This window comes from Microcaecilia unicolor, chromosome 11 (genome assembly GCF_901765095.1).
Source record: "Microcaecilia unicolor chromosome 11, aMicUni1.1, whole genome shotgun sequence".
Lineage (NCBI taxonomy): Eukaryota > Metazoa > Chordata > Amphibia > Gymnophiona > Siphonopidae > Microcaecilia > Microcaecilia unicolor.
In genome coordinates, this window is record NC_044041.1 from 184,122,188 (window position 1) to 184,139,488 (window position 17,301).

Below are 17,301 nucleotides of genomic sequence, written 5' to 3' on the forward strand. Positions count from 1 at the left end.
CCAAAACTCAGAACTTTAGCAAAATTTCCATCCAAAAAAATATTTGCATACATTGTTAACAAAAGGGGAAAAAAAAGTGAGGCTCATTTAATCATGTTAATTATTAAAAAATTAGTTCTTACCTGATCATTTTCCATTAGTTCCAACTGATCAATCCAGAGACTTGAATACTTTTTGTACCTCTTTTAGGGGTGTAGTTATCAGTGCGAGCTACTATTATGATGTGTTATTTTACTGTTAACCCCAGTTATTAATAACTAGGTCTCATTGCATACAATGGTATCTGTGCTAAAGTAGCACAAGTTAGTGATAAAATAATGTCTTAATGGTGGCCCTCATTGTCTTTTAGGGTAATGTTTCTTTACTGCAATGGGTCTACTGTGAGTGTTCATTTGCTGTCAGCAAGAGGGAGTTTACAGAACCAAGACATGCTCAAGCTGAAAACAGTGAACATGCCTTTCTTTCCTGTTGAGATGTACCTTTATTTCTGGTTTTATGTTTTTGGGGGTTTTTTATTCTGTGGATTTCTTCTCCCACCACTATAGCCCCACTATTACAGTGATAATCCTTCAGTCACTGGTCAAACTGTGACTCCCTTTGGGTTGTGGTATATATGTACATGTATCTTGGCCTCCACATGTTATTGTGCATTAACTGATACTTGCTACAAAAAGTGGAGGAGTAGCCTAGTGATTAGTGCAGTGGACTTTGATCCTGGGGAACTGAGTTTGATTCCCACTGCAGCTCCTTGTGACTCTGGGCAAGTCACTTAACCCTCCATTGCCCCTGGGACAAAATAAGTACCTGAATGTATGTAAACCGCTTTGAATGTAGTTGCAAAAACCTCAGAAAGGTGGTATATCAAGTCCCATTTCCCTTTCCCCCTGTCCCTTATGACATCACAATATCAGAAGTGAGCCAAGTATCAGGCAATCAAGCCATTGTGACATCACTGATGAGGATGGCTCTTATTGGTGGCATGAGTGGAGGAGTAGCCTAGTGGTTAGTGCAGTGGACTTTGATCCTGGGGAACTGAGTTCAATTCCCACTGCAGCTCCTTGTGACTCTGGGCAAGTCACTTAACCCTCCATTGCCCCTGGGACAAAATAAGTACCTGAATGTATGTAAACCACTTTGAATGTAGTTGCAAAAACCTCAGAAAGGCGGTATATTTATTTATTTGTTTGTTGCATTTGTACCCCACATTTTCCCACCTATTTGCAGGCTCAATGTGAATTACATAGTACCGTGAGGCGTTAGCCACTTCTGGTGATGAAACAAATACACAGTGATGTTAGAGAGAAATTAGATATATGCATTACAGGCACATTAGAAAATCAAGAGAAGAAGAGTTAAATAATGTTTGTTGCAAGTTATGGTTTTGTTATGTAGTCCCATTCCCTTCTGTGGGCTGCAGTTGCTGTCTTTGCAGGGCTCTCAGGCTCTACTGGCTTGAGATCTGGAGCCCTAGTCTGTCATTGAACTCCGGTCTCCTCCTGCTGCAACTGGGCATTATTTTAGACCACCTTGCACCCCCTTCTTATAAGGTGGACGATTGAATTTCTTCTCCCCTTGCACCATATCTCTGGAATATGGTCCCTCTTGTTGTACAAGAAACTCTAGTTCTTTACACACACATCTTAAATAAAACAAAACATAGAAAATAAAATAAGATATCTTCTTTATTGGATTAACTTATACATTTTTTGATTAGCTTTTGAAGATAGCCTTTCTTCAGATCAGAAAGGGTTACCTTCAAAAGCTAATCAAAAAATGTATCATCTTATTTTCTTTTCTATTTATTACTTTTAAAAGTGGACTTAACACAGCTGCCACATCACTTTACAACATAAGTCTTTAAACTTAGTTTACCATATGCTTAAAATATAAATACAACAAAGCACTGGGTAAAAAACCAGGAGTTCCAGAGTGAAGGTGAACCAAACTTTATTAATCAGTATATTGACTCAACACAACGTTGTGTTTTGGCCAAAGGGCCTACATCAGGAGTCTACAAATAAAAACAATATATAAACAAAATATAAAAGAGTATAACACTAAAAACAAATGATAATACATATATAATCTGAAAACTGTGCAAATATCAAATGAGAAAATAAAGAACAAAACAGCTAGAGCATTCATATGTCATGAAACATGAACATCTTGAAAATAAAGCTTAAATCATATATAACAAATTTAAAATTTAAATGCTATGCAAATGTGATGTGATTTTAAAGTGAAAAGCTAATATAAAGAACAAAACAGCAAGAGCATTCATATAACAAGCATAATAATAGTAAATTAAACCTAAAACATATATATGTCAAACTGAATGACATTGATATGAGTAAATACTTCCATTTTCTAAAAAAAGTGGTTTCAACAGTCTCACTGAGCTCTCGTTTTCAACACTTCTTTATGAGGTCTTCAGGCAGTGGCTTTCCACTTCATTGCACTGTAGTGTGCTTTTTACTATTTTCACAGACCAGTACAATACAGACTGTAATTTACAACATTGCTAATTCTGGATCATCATTATTGGTCTCAACTCAAGTATTTAGGTTTCTCCGACTTTTTCTCTGGATTGTTTCATTTTGTGTATGTTCATTTTTTTTTAGAAAATGGAAGTATTTACTCATATCAATGTCATTCAGTTTGACATATATATGTTTTAGGTTTAATTTACTATTATGCTTCATGTTATATGAATGCTCTTGCTGTTTTGTTCTTTATATTAGCTTTTCACTTTAAAATCACATCACATTTGCATAGCATTTAAATTTTAAATTTTATATTTGTTATATATGATTTAAGCTTTATTTTCAAGATGTTCATGTTTCATGACATATGAATGCTCTAGCTGTTTTGTTCTTTATTTTCTCATTTGATATTTGCACAGTTTTCAGATTATATATGTATTATCATTTGTTTTTAGTGTTATATTCTTTTATATTTTGTTTATATATATATTTATTTGTAGACTCTTGATGTAGGCCCTTTGGCCGAAACACAACGTTGTGTCGAGTCAATATACTAAGTTTGGTTCACCTTCACTCTGGAACTCCTGGTTTTTTACCCACTGCTTTGTTGTATTGTGACTATCCGTGGGATTTCGTTAAGTTCTCTACTTAAAATATAAATAAAATTGGGATTGATGTCCTATATCATTCATGCCATGTAGTATTTTAAAATTTGAAATAAGGCTGTCTCTTGAAGAAATTGTTTTGTAGCATTCTGGGGACAATTTTCAGGACAGTTTGCATAGTCAGCTTTGCACCAGTTTTCAAAAGGGAAAAGTACAGGCAAAACTGCTTTTGTTTTGACCATCTTGATATAACACGTCCTAGAATCTCTAACGCTGTTGTAAGAATTGTCGGTGGAAAAAAGGTGCTATTTGTAACCACTGCTTTCTCTCTGCAGTGGTTCCACACATCACAGATGCCATTCAGGAATGGGTGATGCGGCAAGCACTGATTCCAGTAGACGAAGATGGTATTGAACCCCAAGTGTGTGTCATTGAGGTCTGTCCCGTTCTTCTTTTACCTCTCTTTAATATATAAGTAAAACGGTTTTGCATTGGAGAATGACTTTGATAGAATCCTGTAGAAAATTTTGTCCCATGAACATCCGTTAATGATGCTAGATATTTTTAACACATATTTAGGGCCAGCTTAGTACTGAAACATTTTTTTTTTCCATTTTGCATCTATGGGAGAAAAGTCTAGTAAAATCGGAACCGTAGAATATTTTAACTATGTTTGCTGTTCCAAGTGTGGTGATATGGAAGTTATTTGAAACTAAAGACAAAAAAAGAATGTTGTAACATCAGTTCTGTTCTTGAGAGATGCTTTCATAGATGCTTAAATTTGAAAAGAATTCTGCCTGTAGAGCTCATTGGAACATAGAATATGATGGCAGAAAAATATGACCTGTCTAGTCTGCCCATCAGTTCTAAATCCATTTCTCTTCCTCATCTACTATCTGGTTGTCTACTTAAGCTAGGTAATAGTGAATTGATTCATTACATTCATCATTAATGCATGCTCATTAAGTGGACAATTTTCTAATAATTCTACCTAGGTAACTAAGCAAATGGGTAGAGTTGGGGATGAAGGGAGGACAGAACCAGCAGACAACAGATAGATATTTTATTTGTAAATCTCCGCATGTGATTTTAGGTGTGGATTTTGTTCTGTAAGGCAGTTGCAATTGTCCATAGATACTGAAATACCTACTGTGGCAGTCCTCGAATTTTCAACGTACCCTTGGGCCTTCAAGTAATGCTCGCTCGCTCAGTGCTCTAGCATAAGTAGGGTGGCCCCTCGCTTGGTAGGGCAGTCCCACAGGTGCTGTGGCAGCCATGGTAAGAATGTCCATATTGAGTCTGTTTGGTCTTGAACAGCTGCAGTACAGTCATCCATACAGAGGTGGAGCTGTTTTGCTTCAGGCTCGATTTGCCTTTTTCAGTTCTTTCTTGGAGTGATATAGCCGTTTTGAAAAAATGCTCCCTACATTATCAAGTCTTCTCTTTGATGTATTCATTCATTATGCATACACTGGAAGGTAAAGGGGTTGTCCATACTATATATGGTCTCCTTCATCCATCCAATGTATTATTTTGTAGAGGGCAAGCATTTTCACAGTATCGCATTTTAGACTAAAGAGGGAGGCAAGTCCTCCCTGCCGTGTTTATTTAGTAGCTGAAGTTAGACTTACTATATGCAGAGCTGCCAGATCAACTCTCAAATTGCAAGACAAAAGTTAGGAACAATGCTTTGATTGCACCTGCAATATTAACTGATTTTTGTACATGCCCTATTTTTAGCTTGACCTTTTTATAAATTTAACATTCTTCCCTTAATGGTATGTTTCTTTTCATTTTGAAAATTGTGTTAAATCAATAATGCACTGTTGTAATAATAAGGACCCCTATGGTAAACAAAAAGCAGCCATGCACCCTGATTATGCTTCATGAATCATGATGTTTTCTATAAAATCTAGCAAATGTTAAGCGTTCCAAAAAATTGGAATTCAGTGAGATTGTCTCTCTTAACAGCTTTTTGGGAGGATCCTGTGGCTAGGAATAGGTGGGAAATGTGTGCACAGAACCCCCTTGTTGAAGCACTGGCAAGAAGACCTTCTCCCCAATATTCAGCCGGCGTCAGTTAGCGTTTTTTTAAACGCTGATCGTCGCTGGCTACATTTTATCCCATGTTATTTAGTGTTGGGCCATGTCCAGGCACCAGCACTGAATATCGGAGGTTAAATTGGGGCGGGCAGGCTGCTGGAGCTTATGAGGTTCCAGCCGATATTCAGCCAAGCCCACATAAGAGTTATGCAGCTCCGGCTGAATATCGGGCTGGGGCTGCATAATTTATTTTTTTTTGTTCTTATTTAAAAAAAAAAAAAAAGCCCCAAACCCCCTTCTGCTCCCCCCCCCCCCCGACAATCACCCTCTTTCCTTTTGCGAGCTACCAAGACAGGTCGCAGCAGCCATTTTAATTCAGGGCCTACGTGGACTGCTTGGGGGGGGGGGGGGAGGCAGTGTGTCCTCTGGGCGGAGATTTCATGCCACAGATAGGCAAAGGGGGAAAGGAAAGAGGGCCATTGTCAAGGGGGCGGGAGGGGACTCGGGGCATTTTTCTTTTTTAAATTAAAAAAAAAAAAAAAAAGTTACACGGCCCTGTCCCAATATTAGAGCCAGGACTGGCATATCTAGGCCGGCCAAAGTTAGGACAGTTTTTGAGATGTCCTAAATTTGACCACTTAGCTGTGTGGGTCCTGGCACTGAATATTATCACCCCCCTCCCCCATATTGCCCTGACCTGCCCCTTTTTTTTGACAACGGTCAGAGGCGATATCCAGCAGCACTGCCCGCTTTAGTGCCACTGAATATCAGAAGAGTAGGTGACAACAAGTGATTTAAGTGTATAGGAGCCTCTCCTATCCGCTTAAATCGTTTTGAATATCAGCTCCCTTGCCTTTATATGGCAAATTAAACAATTGCAATTTGTTCTCAAGGGACCCACCTTCAAAATAAGATGATATATTTGTCTGCTCCTCTGAAGGCTTTGTTCATTTATGAACCCTCATTGTCAAATTTGGCACTTCTTTGGCTGATAGCCTGCTTCCTTCTCTCTTGACCTTCCACCTCAATCATCATCTGTCTGTCTTAGGTTTTATGGTACTAGGAGACTAGTAAGAAAGAATTGTCTAATCTCGTAAATGAAGATTAATATAACTGTAATTATCTTTGCTTGAGAAAAGCTTAGCTTGTCAGACGTGGAGAGTTAAAAAGGATGGATAATTTGACATACACATTCCTGTGAGTAAAACACTTCTGTTCCCACAGAAATGGACCTACTTAATCTGTGGGTATATTTACTGACACTTGATATACTGCCACTCGTAATAATACATCAAAGCGGTTTACAGTCATTAAAATGTAGAAAGGATAGCCGTTTTTTGAGAAGGTGTTTGAACCATGTGTGTGAAGGTTCTGAACTAATTGCCAGTGGTAGGTTGTTCCAGAGTTTAGGCATTGCGTAACTGAAGGCTGTTTCACGGGTGATGTCTAGTTGGATTTGAGTTGAAGGTAAATGAAGTAAAGAGTTTTTAGATGAGCAAAGTGTACTTGTGTGCATACAGCCTGTATGTGCATAAATTTATTCTGGACTGAGCAGAGGTGTATTTGGAGGGGAGATGTGTATTTTTATGTGCATGCTCTAAGTTCAACTCTGTATGCATAAAATTAACCCTAGATCTTTCTGCAAGCCAAAGATAGTTTCCCTGGGGCAATTTTCAGATCAAAAGCATTCACATATTTTTGGTTTGATAATCCCCTGCAGCCTTGGCAGACAAATACTGTGTGTCCTTTACTTACCCCCTAAACTGCCTGTAGAATTTCTCTGTGTATCAGTTATACAGTGAACAGGCAAGTCTGATGGTGCTGACTAAAGACCCTTAGTACCAGAATTAACAGGTAAAACATTCGGCTCTATTCCAACCAATTATGTTGTTAAACTAAGATCCCTTTTTTTTTTTTGTGTTCTTGTTTCAGCTTGGGGGTACAGTGGGAGATATAGAGAGCATGCCTTTCATTGAAGCTTTCCGTCAGTTCCAGTTCAAAGTCAGGAGAGAGAATTTCTGCAATATCCATGTCAGCCTTGTGCCCCAGGCAAGTAAAGGGAAATTCTGTGCACTATCAGGTTTTTTTTATAGGAGCATATGTTGCATTTGTAATGGATTGTAATTATATAATTTTATTTATTTATTATGACATTTTTTTATCCTGCATTATCTCAAACAGAGTTCAGGTTCTATGTATGCTGAATTACTTTACAAATGTGTCTCGGGGCTGGCCAAGGGAAAAATCTGAAAGGTGAAGTGGAGAAATAGTCTGTGGTTAGAGTATTGGTCTGAATACCAGGGAAGCTAGGGTTCAAATCCAGCTTTTTCCACTGATGCAAGCTGTGATCTTAGGCAAGTCACTTCACCCTCCATTGCTTCAGGTACCAACTTAGATAGCAAGATATCCCATGTATTCACAAGGCCAAATATAGCCGGTAAAGTGGGACTGAAAATTGGCGGATAGCCGGTTATATCACCTGATATAACTGTCTAACTGGTGATTATTCAGCAGGTTGCCAGATAGCCGATTATGAGGCATTTAACTGGCCAGGTGCTGATCCTGGCCAGTTAAATTCTTTTGAATATGCTGGCGGGGGGGGGGGGGAACGAAGACTTTGGGCTATTATGGGTTGTCTTAGAAAACATGTAACAAGATCTAGTCATAGTTCAAACAAGATCTAGTCATAGTTCACAGATAATGTCAAGGGATTCTCACAAATGTCCAACTTAATGTAGCTGCTAAATGTAGAACTGAGTCTCTTGAAAGGTGACAGGGTAACAGGTTTTGTCACCTCGGAAAGAGCTTATTTAAAGAGTAGTGACATTCAGGGCCCTGTTTACTAAGCCACGCTGTAGGTGCGGTATAGTTTTTAGCGTGCACTAACCATTAAGCGTGCGCTGTGTAGGCACCTGCACAGCACACGCTGAAAATGCTAGCGCATCTTAGTAAACTGGGCCCTAAATCAACAAAATTGGACAGGTTTTTGCAGGAAGAAGAAACTGGGTTTGATGGCGATAGAAAAGATGCTATCATGTAGCAAGATCTTGTTCGTCAAAAGGTTGAATTTGATGGACCTTCGATTTGTTCTTCGTTTCAGAACAGCCATGCAACTTTGATAATGGTATTTGAGTTTGAGAATGTAGGTCAGGTCTACTTTATCAGTGCCTTACCAAAAAAAAACAAACAAACATGCTTTATCATAGAGGAGGCAGTTTTCAAATAGGTTTCTGTGGGTAAAGAGGTTTACCCGCAGAAACCCACTGCAAAAATAGCCCCTCTTAGGATTTCAAAATTGCCCACCATATATTTAAGTCCTTTCCTCTCTTTTTACTAACAGAGATGCAGTGGCTTCAATACCCAGTTTTAGACACTATTGGTTTGGTGCCACACTTTTAAGACAGATCCTTTCTTTCTTCTACTACTCATAGAACTTTACTTCAATAACGTGTGTGTATTGATTAAACCTGGACACTGGTTTTGCAGCATTATCCCCCAGATTATATGTAACGTGCCTAGAGATCCGTGCCGAAATCCAAGTGGATTCTATAACAGTGCGCGTAACTTTACAAGCTTATCAAGCTAATGAGCGCTGATAATAGCACTTAATAGTCAATAATGAGCACTAATTAGAATTTACACGCAGAACTCGCTAAGCGTATTCTGTAACGAAGTGCACTGAACTTCTTACGCGTGCAGGCAAAAAGGGGCGTGGAATTGGGGCATTTTGTGGACATTCCAAAATTTACGTGCGTAGTTATAGAATTTGGCTTAGTGCACGTAAATGTACACACCAGGATTTATGACACATTTTCGTTGGTGAAAATAACATGTAGTTTTAGGCGCTGAGATATCAACTAAGCGTATTCTATATACAGCGCCTAAATGTAGGCGCTGGTTATAGATTACAGTTAGTTGGAACTGATTTCGGTGCGGATTTTTTTTTAAGGTGCCATATATAGAATCTCCCCCCTATATGTGATGCGGCTATGCACTTTCAGGGCATGTTTGCTCACTTCATTGAGTGATCTTCCAACTGGGAAACTAGTATATAAATAGTTTTTTATACATAAATGTTAATACACATATTTTATTACAAAACTGCTAATAAGCTTCAATAGGATGAATGTGTTATGTGTTTGCAGGTATCTGAGTAGAAAAAACTAATATTATAATCTTTTTCTATAAATCTTAGCCTAGTGCTACAGGAGAACAGAAAACCAAACCAACACAAAACAGTGTTCGTGAGCTCCGTGGGCTTGGCCTGTCCCCAGACTTGGTAAGTCTTTATACATTACTAGTAAAAAAGCCCCGTTTCTGATGCAAATGAAACGGGGGCTAGCAATGTTTTCTTCTGTGTGCATGTGGGAGTGTGTGTGTCCCTGCCCTCTGGCCTCTCTCCCCTCCCCCCTCTGAGTCCTTCACTGTTACAGAGCCAGCGATTTGATTTCGTGCTCTGCTGTTTTCCTTCACTGACTGTGTTACAGAGAGGGCGGGGCAGACACTCATAGGGAAACCGGATATCTCGCCCCCTTCACACTTCCGGCTGGAGGCTTCATAGAACGTTGGTTTTGCCTTTTATATAGAGAGATGTTGAGGAGCTAGCATTATTCTGCTTCTAAAAAGTATAATACTTTTATCCCACATTAATAATATATTCATTTTTGGCACTTTAAGAGAGGGACAGATGTTACCGTGCTTTTGGGAGTACAGTACTAGAGCTTTTTTTTTTGTATTCTAAATCTTTATGGGCATAACCATAAACAGCCAAAATAAATGACAAGGCAATGTGCCTTATACAAATGGAGTCATACACATGGGTCTCTCATAAGGGGGCTAAGGGTCTGATCTCGGCCATTTGTACTTGGTACTAGAGCTATTTAAAAAACAAAAACCCTTCTGTTTCTACCAGGTTGTTTGCAGATGTTCCACGCCTCTGGACACATCAGTAAAGGAGAAGATCTCCATGTTCTGTCATGTGGAGCCAGAACAGGTAGATACTGAGCTGTCCTCTTCCCACACCCTCGCTCAAACATGTACTTGTCAAGCTAAAACTGTTTTCTATATAGAAGTTCTACAGCATAAACTGGTTGCCTGATATAACCAGGCGGTAATGATCACTGAATGGATCTTGCCCAAGGTCCGATACAACCTGTCATTGGTTAGTAACGAATGCTTCTGACACTATATAAATATATTACTTTTAAAATACAACTGGCAAAGCTGTTTTGTTTGTGATGACAGTAGGGGGAGTTGACTGTAAGTTATTACCACTGGAAAGTCATGTAGGGGGATAACTTTATAAGCAGCTGCCTAGTTATATTGGGAGGAACAATCATAAATGGGTCGTAGGATTTTTTTTCCTTCCAAACTTTATTCTGTTGCAGTACCCTGTACGTGTGTGTGTAAAAAAAAAACAAAAAAAAAGTGCTTTGGGGCCCTGGGTCTGGTGGGGCCCAGTTTTTCCCCCTGGGGTGTTACACCTATGTTTGGGTCCCTCCCCCTGTGCTGCTCTCTATTTCTGTTTGCTTGGCAGCTTTGTGCCTCGGCTGCTTTCTCAGTATTGTAGCCTTGAGTGCCTTACAATTTCCAGATGCCAGAGTTAGAGTACGATGCCTTTAAGGTCAGTTATTCTATGTCATTTTGCTTGCCAGCTTTGTGCCTCGGCTGCTTTCTCAGTATTGTAGCCTTGAGTGCCTTACAATTTCCAGATGCCAGAATTAGAGTACTGTGCCTTTAAGGTCAGTTATTCTATTTCGTTTTGCTTGGCAGCTTTGTGCCTCGGCTGCTTTCTCAGTATTGTAGCCTTGAGTGCCTTACAATTTCCAGCTGCCAGAGTTGGAGTACTGTGCCTTTAAGGGCATTTATTTCTTTATTTTCAGCGGACCGAACGGGGGTTTTGATTCCTTGCTGGAACGAGAGAGCAGCGCTTTCTCCAGTGCTTTTGCAGTGTGAGTGAGTTTTTGGTTTGGCGCGTTTGCGGAACAGCTTTTCCCTTCCCTCGTGGTTTATGGCGGCCCAGCTCCTCCGATGTCGCGCGTGCTCGTGGCGAGGGGTAGAGGCGCCGGGCGCTCAGTGTAGCTTTGCGGTGCACCTATAAAGGTGGCTGCGGCACCCCCCGACTTGACCGCGGAGGGATCGATGGTGTCGGGAGTCTCCGGGTCAGCGGGAGCGTAGGCAGGGCCGCTGTCAGCGGGAACAGTTTCGGCGGGAACAGCCGCCATCTTGAGTCTGACGCGGCCCGTGGAGCCGGCTGGTTTTGGGCCTGCGGCCTCCGTTTTTGGCACAAAAGGGCCTAATGACGGTCCAGGAATGGTGGGCTTTCCTCCAGATTTTGTCTGGACGCGGTATCAGGCCTGGAGATCGGGACCCCCCCCCCTCCCCCCCCCCCAATTGGAAGAGGGGGCTATTTCCGTCTTGGCTGAGAGACCACGGTTAGAGTGGTCAGAGGACAGGCAATGTTTTTCTCCTGTAGCTGCAGAAGCTGCGCTTAGTGATCTGGGGGAGTCAGATGGAATTGACGGCTCTCAGGAGCAGGATTGTTGGATTCCTGGAGAGGATCCTTCAGTAGTGCGGATTTTCCATAGAGATGAGCTGTCAGAACTCATAGATCAGGTGTCGTCCACCCTTCAGTTTGGTCCTGAGGTGGCTTTGGGGGAAACTGTCCAGGATCCGTTGGTGAAGGGCATTCAGCGTCAGGCGTGATCCTTCCCTATGAACAAGGATCTCCGGGAGATGATTTGTCAGGAATGGGATTTGCCGTGTAAGGTGGCAAAGGCAATGGCGAGGCTTTATCCCCTCCCTCAGGACGATAGGGATTCCTTTAAGGCTCCCACGGTAGATGCAGTAGTGACGGCAGTAATTATAGCTACGGCTATCCCGGTTGATGGAGGAACGGCCCTCCGTGATCCTCAGGATAGGAAGTTGGGATCTTTTCTCAAGCATAGTTTTGTTTTGTCGGCTCTAGCCCTGCAGGCCTCGGTTTGTGGGGGTCTGGTAGCTCGGGCATGTTTTCGTTGGGCCGAGAAGCTCCTGGATGATTCGGTAGATGTTGGTTCTTCTGGGGGTCAGGAGTTAGCCAACTTGGACATGGGTTCATCCTTTTTGTCTGAGGCTTTTATGATTTGTTGCCTACTTCAGACAAAAAATATGGCTATGGTTGTGGGTCTCTGCCACTTAAGGGAGCTATGCTCTTTGGAGAAGATTTGGACAAGTTAGTGTGAGGTCTTAGTGATACCAAGGTTCTATGGCTTCCAGATTTTTGGTTCAAGGCAGGGGCCAGAACTAGTTCCTCTCGGGGACGGTTTAGGGAGGCTCAGCGGTATAGGCCGGGCAGATCGAGTGGGACCTACCCCTAGCTGTCTGTTTGTCCAATTTAGATTGTAAGCTCTGTTGAGCAGGGACTGTCTTTTCATGTTAATTTGTACAGCGCTGCATAAGTCTAGTAGTGCTATAGAAATGTTTAATAGTAGTAGGACCTCTAGGGGTCGGTTTTTCCAGCGCACACAGTTCTTTCGTGAGAGTCGTCGCGGAGGGCGTGGCTTTTCCGCGGGAGGTTAGTATTCAGGCCACAATTCCCAATGAAGGTGTGCGGGCTCAGGCTCTGGTGCATGTTGGGGCTCGGCTGAGTCTGTTTTACCAGAGTTGGGCCCAAATCAGGTCAGATCAGTGGGTTCTCAAGGTGTTTCGAGGCGGATGTGCGCTGGAATTCGAAAGCTGTTCTCCCGAAGTGTTTCTGGAATCCCTCTGTCGGTCTTGGAGCAAGAGGGCAGCAGTGAGGGACACTCTGCGGTGGCTGCTCGCGTTGGGAGCCGTGGTTCCTGTTCCTTCAGATCAGCAACGCTCAGGGTGCTATTTGATCTATTTTGTGGTCCACAAGAAAGAGGACACTTTTCGTCCCATTTTAGATCTCAAAAGGGTCAATGCGGCACTCAAGGTGCCCTCTTTCCGGATGGAGACGTTGCGGTCGGTCACTGGTGCGGTCAGGAAAGGAGAGTTTCTCACTTCCCTGGATTTGACGGAAGCTTATCTTCACTTTCCTTTGTGCAGCCTTTTGGTTCCAAGTTACAGGGTCCGATTCGTCGGTTCCTTGCAGAGAAGGCGCCGACGGCCCGTACTTATCGTCAGGTCCTGGGCCTGATGGCGGCGACCATAGAGGTAGTTCCGTGGGCCAGGGCGCACATGCGTCAGGTACAGTCAGCTCTGCTCAGTCGTTGGTCCCCTCTGTCGCAGGACTTGGAAATGTGTTGTCCGCTGTCGGTGGCCCCTCGTCTCAGTCTCCGCTGGTGGCTCAGTCCGCGCAATTTGGGAAAGGAATGCCGTTGGAGTCCCCACAGGGGCTGGTAATGGTCACGGATGCCAGTCTGCAAGGTTGGGGGGCACATTGTCTCAGTCAGGTAGCTCAAGGCCGGTGGTCTCGGGCAGAAGCAGAGTGGTCCATCAACTGGCTGGAAACTCGGGCCATTCGGGTGGCGCTCCAGGCCTTGACGTCGGTGGTTCGCCACAAGGCAGTCCGAGTGCTCTGTGACAATGCCATGGCAGTAGCATATGTCAACTGTCAAGGGGGGAACAAAGAGCCTTGGCGGCGCAGTTGAACTCATCTTCAGGCTCTCTTGGCAGCGCATGTGGCCGGGGTAGGTCACATAGATGCAGATTATCTCAGCAGGCACACTCTAGATCCCAGAGAGTGGTCTTTTCTTCGGTCAGTGTTCCAGTGAGTTGTGTCGGTCTGGGGACTTTCGGTGATCTTAGGGCAACGGCTCGCTATGCGCAAGTTCAGAGATTTTTTTTTTTTTTTTCAGTCGCTGAAGAGACCCTTGAGCGGAGGAAATCGACACTCTTCTGTTGCCTTGGCTTCGGGAGTGACTGTATGTGTTTCCTCTGTGGCTGTTAGTCGGTCGAGTAATATAGCGCATCGAACATCACTCCGGTCGGGTGATTCTGGTAGCTTCGGATTGGCAGCGTCGACCATGGTATGGAGACCTGGTGCGGTTGGCAGGGGCGGCGGCCCTGCCTTTGTTGGGATCAGTTCTGTGTCAAGGCCCGATAATCATGCCGGATCCGGCTCGGTTTTCGCTTATGGCTTGGCTCTTGAGCGGCACAAGTTGAAGAAGAAGGGGCTTTCGTCCAGTGGCTTTGCTACGATGTTGAGTTGCCGTAGACGATCCACTTCCTTGGCGTATGTCCGGGTTTGGAGAATCTTTGAGCACTGGTGTGAAGACCATCGAGTTCGGCCGTTTCACTCTTCGGTGGCGGAAGTTTTGGAATTTTTGCACGATGGTGTTGATAGAGGTCTGGCCTTGTCTACACTGAAGGTTCAGGTGGCAGCTTTGTCATGTTTTCGTGGGAAGCTTCAGTGAAAGTCCTTCGCGTCTGTGCCTGAGGTAGTGTGTTTTTTGAAGGGTGTTAAGTTGCTGCGTCCGCCTCAGTGACGGATGGTGCCTCCGTGGGATTTGAAGCTAGTTTTGGATGCTTTGATCAGGCCTCCGTTTGTGCCTCTGGTATCGGCATCTTGTAAGGATTTATCTTTAAAGGCGGTCTTGTTGGTGGCGATTACTTCAGCACGGAGTGTTTCAGAGCTTCAGGCTTTGTCTTTTAGGGAACCATTTTTGTCCTTTCTGAGGGAAAGGTTTCGTTGCGGACGGTGCTTTCCTTTTTTGCCCAAGGTGGTTTCCGAGTTCCATGTTAATCAGGTCATCTCTCTGCCAGTGTTGGGTGATATGGCTGGAGATTCGGAGCAGCGTGGTATTGCCAAGCTGGATGTCAGGAGAGTTTTGAGTTGTTATCTCTCTGGAACTCAGGACTTCAGAGCCTCTGACCGTTTGTTCGTTCTTCATGGTGGCCCAAAGAAGGGTGCAGCGGCTCCTAAGGTGACCATAGCACGGTGGTTGAAGGAGGCGGTTGCATCTGCTTACTTGGTGAAGGGTCCTGTGGTGCCTAGGGGCTGGTCTGCTCATTCCACTAGGGGAATGGCAGCCTCGTGGGCGGAGAATAGTATGATTTCTCTGTTAGATATTTGTCGGGCTGCGGTTTGGTTTTCGTTGCATTCCTTTGTGAAGCATTATAGGATTCCTGTGCATGCAAAGGACGAGGTGCGCTTTGGGGCAGCAGTTTTGACCTCTGGCCTTAGTAGGTCCCTCCCATAAGTTAGTTACTGCTCTGGTACGTCCCACGCGTCTTGACCGGTCTGGAGGGTCGCTGAGGAAGGTGAAATTAGATCTTACCTGCTAATTTTCTTTCCTCTAGACCCTCCAGACCGGTCAAGAGCCCGCCCTGTCTGTATTGGAGGCCAGGAGGTGTGTTTGTTGGATAATTCTTGGCTGCTGTAAATTGTTGTTTCTCTAATTGCAGACTGTTTATTTCTGTTTTGTGATAGGAGTCCGGGACAGGTGGGGCTCTTCTTTGATAGTCCACCTGTAGAAGCCCAACTGTTTTATCAAAGGCAAAGGAACATGTTTCCGTAAGAGCAAGCGGAAGATGTTTCTTGTTTTTGCAGTTTACTGTGACCACGTACAGGGTTGCTAGTTGTTGTTAGTGTTTTTTGTTTCTCTGCTTTGTCAGGGGTATACTGGCTAGTGGAGGTTCTGCACAGGTTATATATACAGGCTTCAAAAGCTTAGTGTTTTCTCAGTCTCCCTCTGCTGGTAGGAGGACATAACCCACGCGTCTTGACCGGTCTGGAGGGTCTAGAGGAAAGAAAATTAGCAGGTAAGATCTAATTTCACCTTTATGTATGCAGGTGGCCACTTACATAAATGACCTCCTTTTAGAATACCAACTAGTGGTAACCATTTTTGACGGGTGCGTACTCTGCCAGTGGGCATGTATGTGGGCGGGACATGCAAATAACACGTGTGAATTGTAATCTATAATTTGCATGTTTCTGGCTATCATTTTGATATGGCTGCTGTAAGTGATTTGTATCATAAATGTCAGTACATTTTCTACCACTGGTGCCAGTATTTCTATTTAAAAAAAAAAAAAATCCAATAGGCTTGAAATAAGCACTGCTTATTCTTGTCCCAGATGCCCTGTTATAGAATTCCCCTCTATATGACTTGTGAAATGAGTTGGTGCTCTCTGTCCAGGTCTCGGGAAATGCCTGCCAACGCTGCAAATCGCCACTCTTCTAGTGGCAGTAATCGGCAGCCATGTGTTCGTCTTTATTGAGATCGATTGAATAGCCTTTTCTTCTTAGTGGTCTCCCTTGAATAGGATTCTGATACATTCGAAAGGGAAATGAGAAATTTGTCTGCTACTTGCCTGAAGGACATCTTTACTTTTCAGCACAGTAATATACAGTTTTGGCCCAATATTCAACAGGCGGTGATTAGCATTTTGCTGACCGTTGCTGGGCTGGCATTATAACTAGAAATTCAATGCCAGGCCACGCCTGAGCACCAGCATTGAATTTTTAGCTATATGGAGCCAGTGAAAACATAGCCGGTTAAGTGCGATATTCGGCACTTAACTGGCTATGAAGAACTGCATTAAGATAGTGCTGAAAATGGGCACTTAACTGACTATGTTGTAAACCGCCTAGATCTGCCAGTTAGTTTAGGCGGTATAGCAGCTTTCTTCAAAAAATAAATAAATAAATGCTGACTCTGTCCCTGGAACGCCCCCAAAATAGTCTGTTTCGGCTTGGGCGCTAATTGGGTATTTACAGCTGCACTGTCCAGGAAAATGTCTGCTTAGCCCCAGACAGGAGCCTCTTCTGGCTGTGTAAATCTTTTAAAGTATTGGGCCCCTTATTTTGTGACTGTTGGGCTAGGTGAATGGTACATTAATAGTACCTTGTTCTAGCTGAACGAGTTTCGTTCAGTAAAAAAAAAGCTAGAAGAGAGAAACTGAAATATCGGTCGTAAACGGTGCTCATAATCTGGGTATTGCATTTAGGAGCTTTTTGACCTCGGCTGTCTATAGTGTTTAGCTATTAGTTCTGGGAGCGAGGGAGTAGCAAGACCAACAGGACTCTTCCAAGAACCAAGGGAGACAGGAAAATGATGTGAAAAAAAGGTTCTTTATTGAAGTAGTCTCGACACGGCCTTAGGAGTCTGTCTGTTGTTGTGGTTCAGTGTCAAATGAATAACCAAGCATAAGTCTTTAAAACACTGATGATACACCGGTAAAACGTAGGACACAATGAAAATATGTGCTGTAACCTAAGA

General features: G+C 43.2%; 1 protein-coding gene across 5 annotated transcripts in view; it reads left to right on the top strand.

Moving 5' to 3' along the window:
• Positions 1-17,301, top strand: part of CTPS1 (CTP synthase 1) — an 83,459-nt gene that overhangs the window by 20,800 nt on the left and 45,358 nt on the right. For all 5 annotated transcript variants that reach the window (XM_030217929.1, XM_030217928.1, XM_030217930.1 and 2 more), the window contains exons 4-7: positions 3,424-3,524; positions 7,064-7,180; positions 9,327-9,410; positions 10,044-10,124. In XM_030217929.1, coding sequence (XP_030073789.1) covers positions 3,424-3,524; positions 7,064-7,180; positions 9,327-9,410; positions 10,044-10,124 — 383 coding nt within the window. The remainder of the gene's footprint in view (positions 1-3,423; positions 3,525-7,063; positions 7,181-9,326; positions 9,411-10,043; positions 10,125-17,301) is intronic.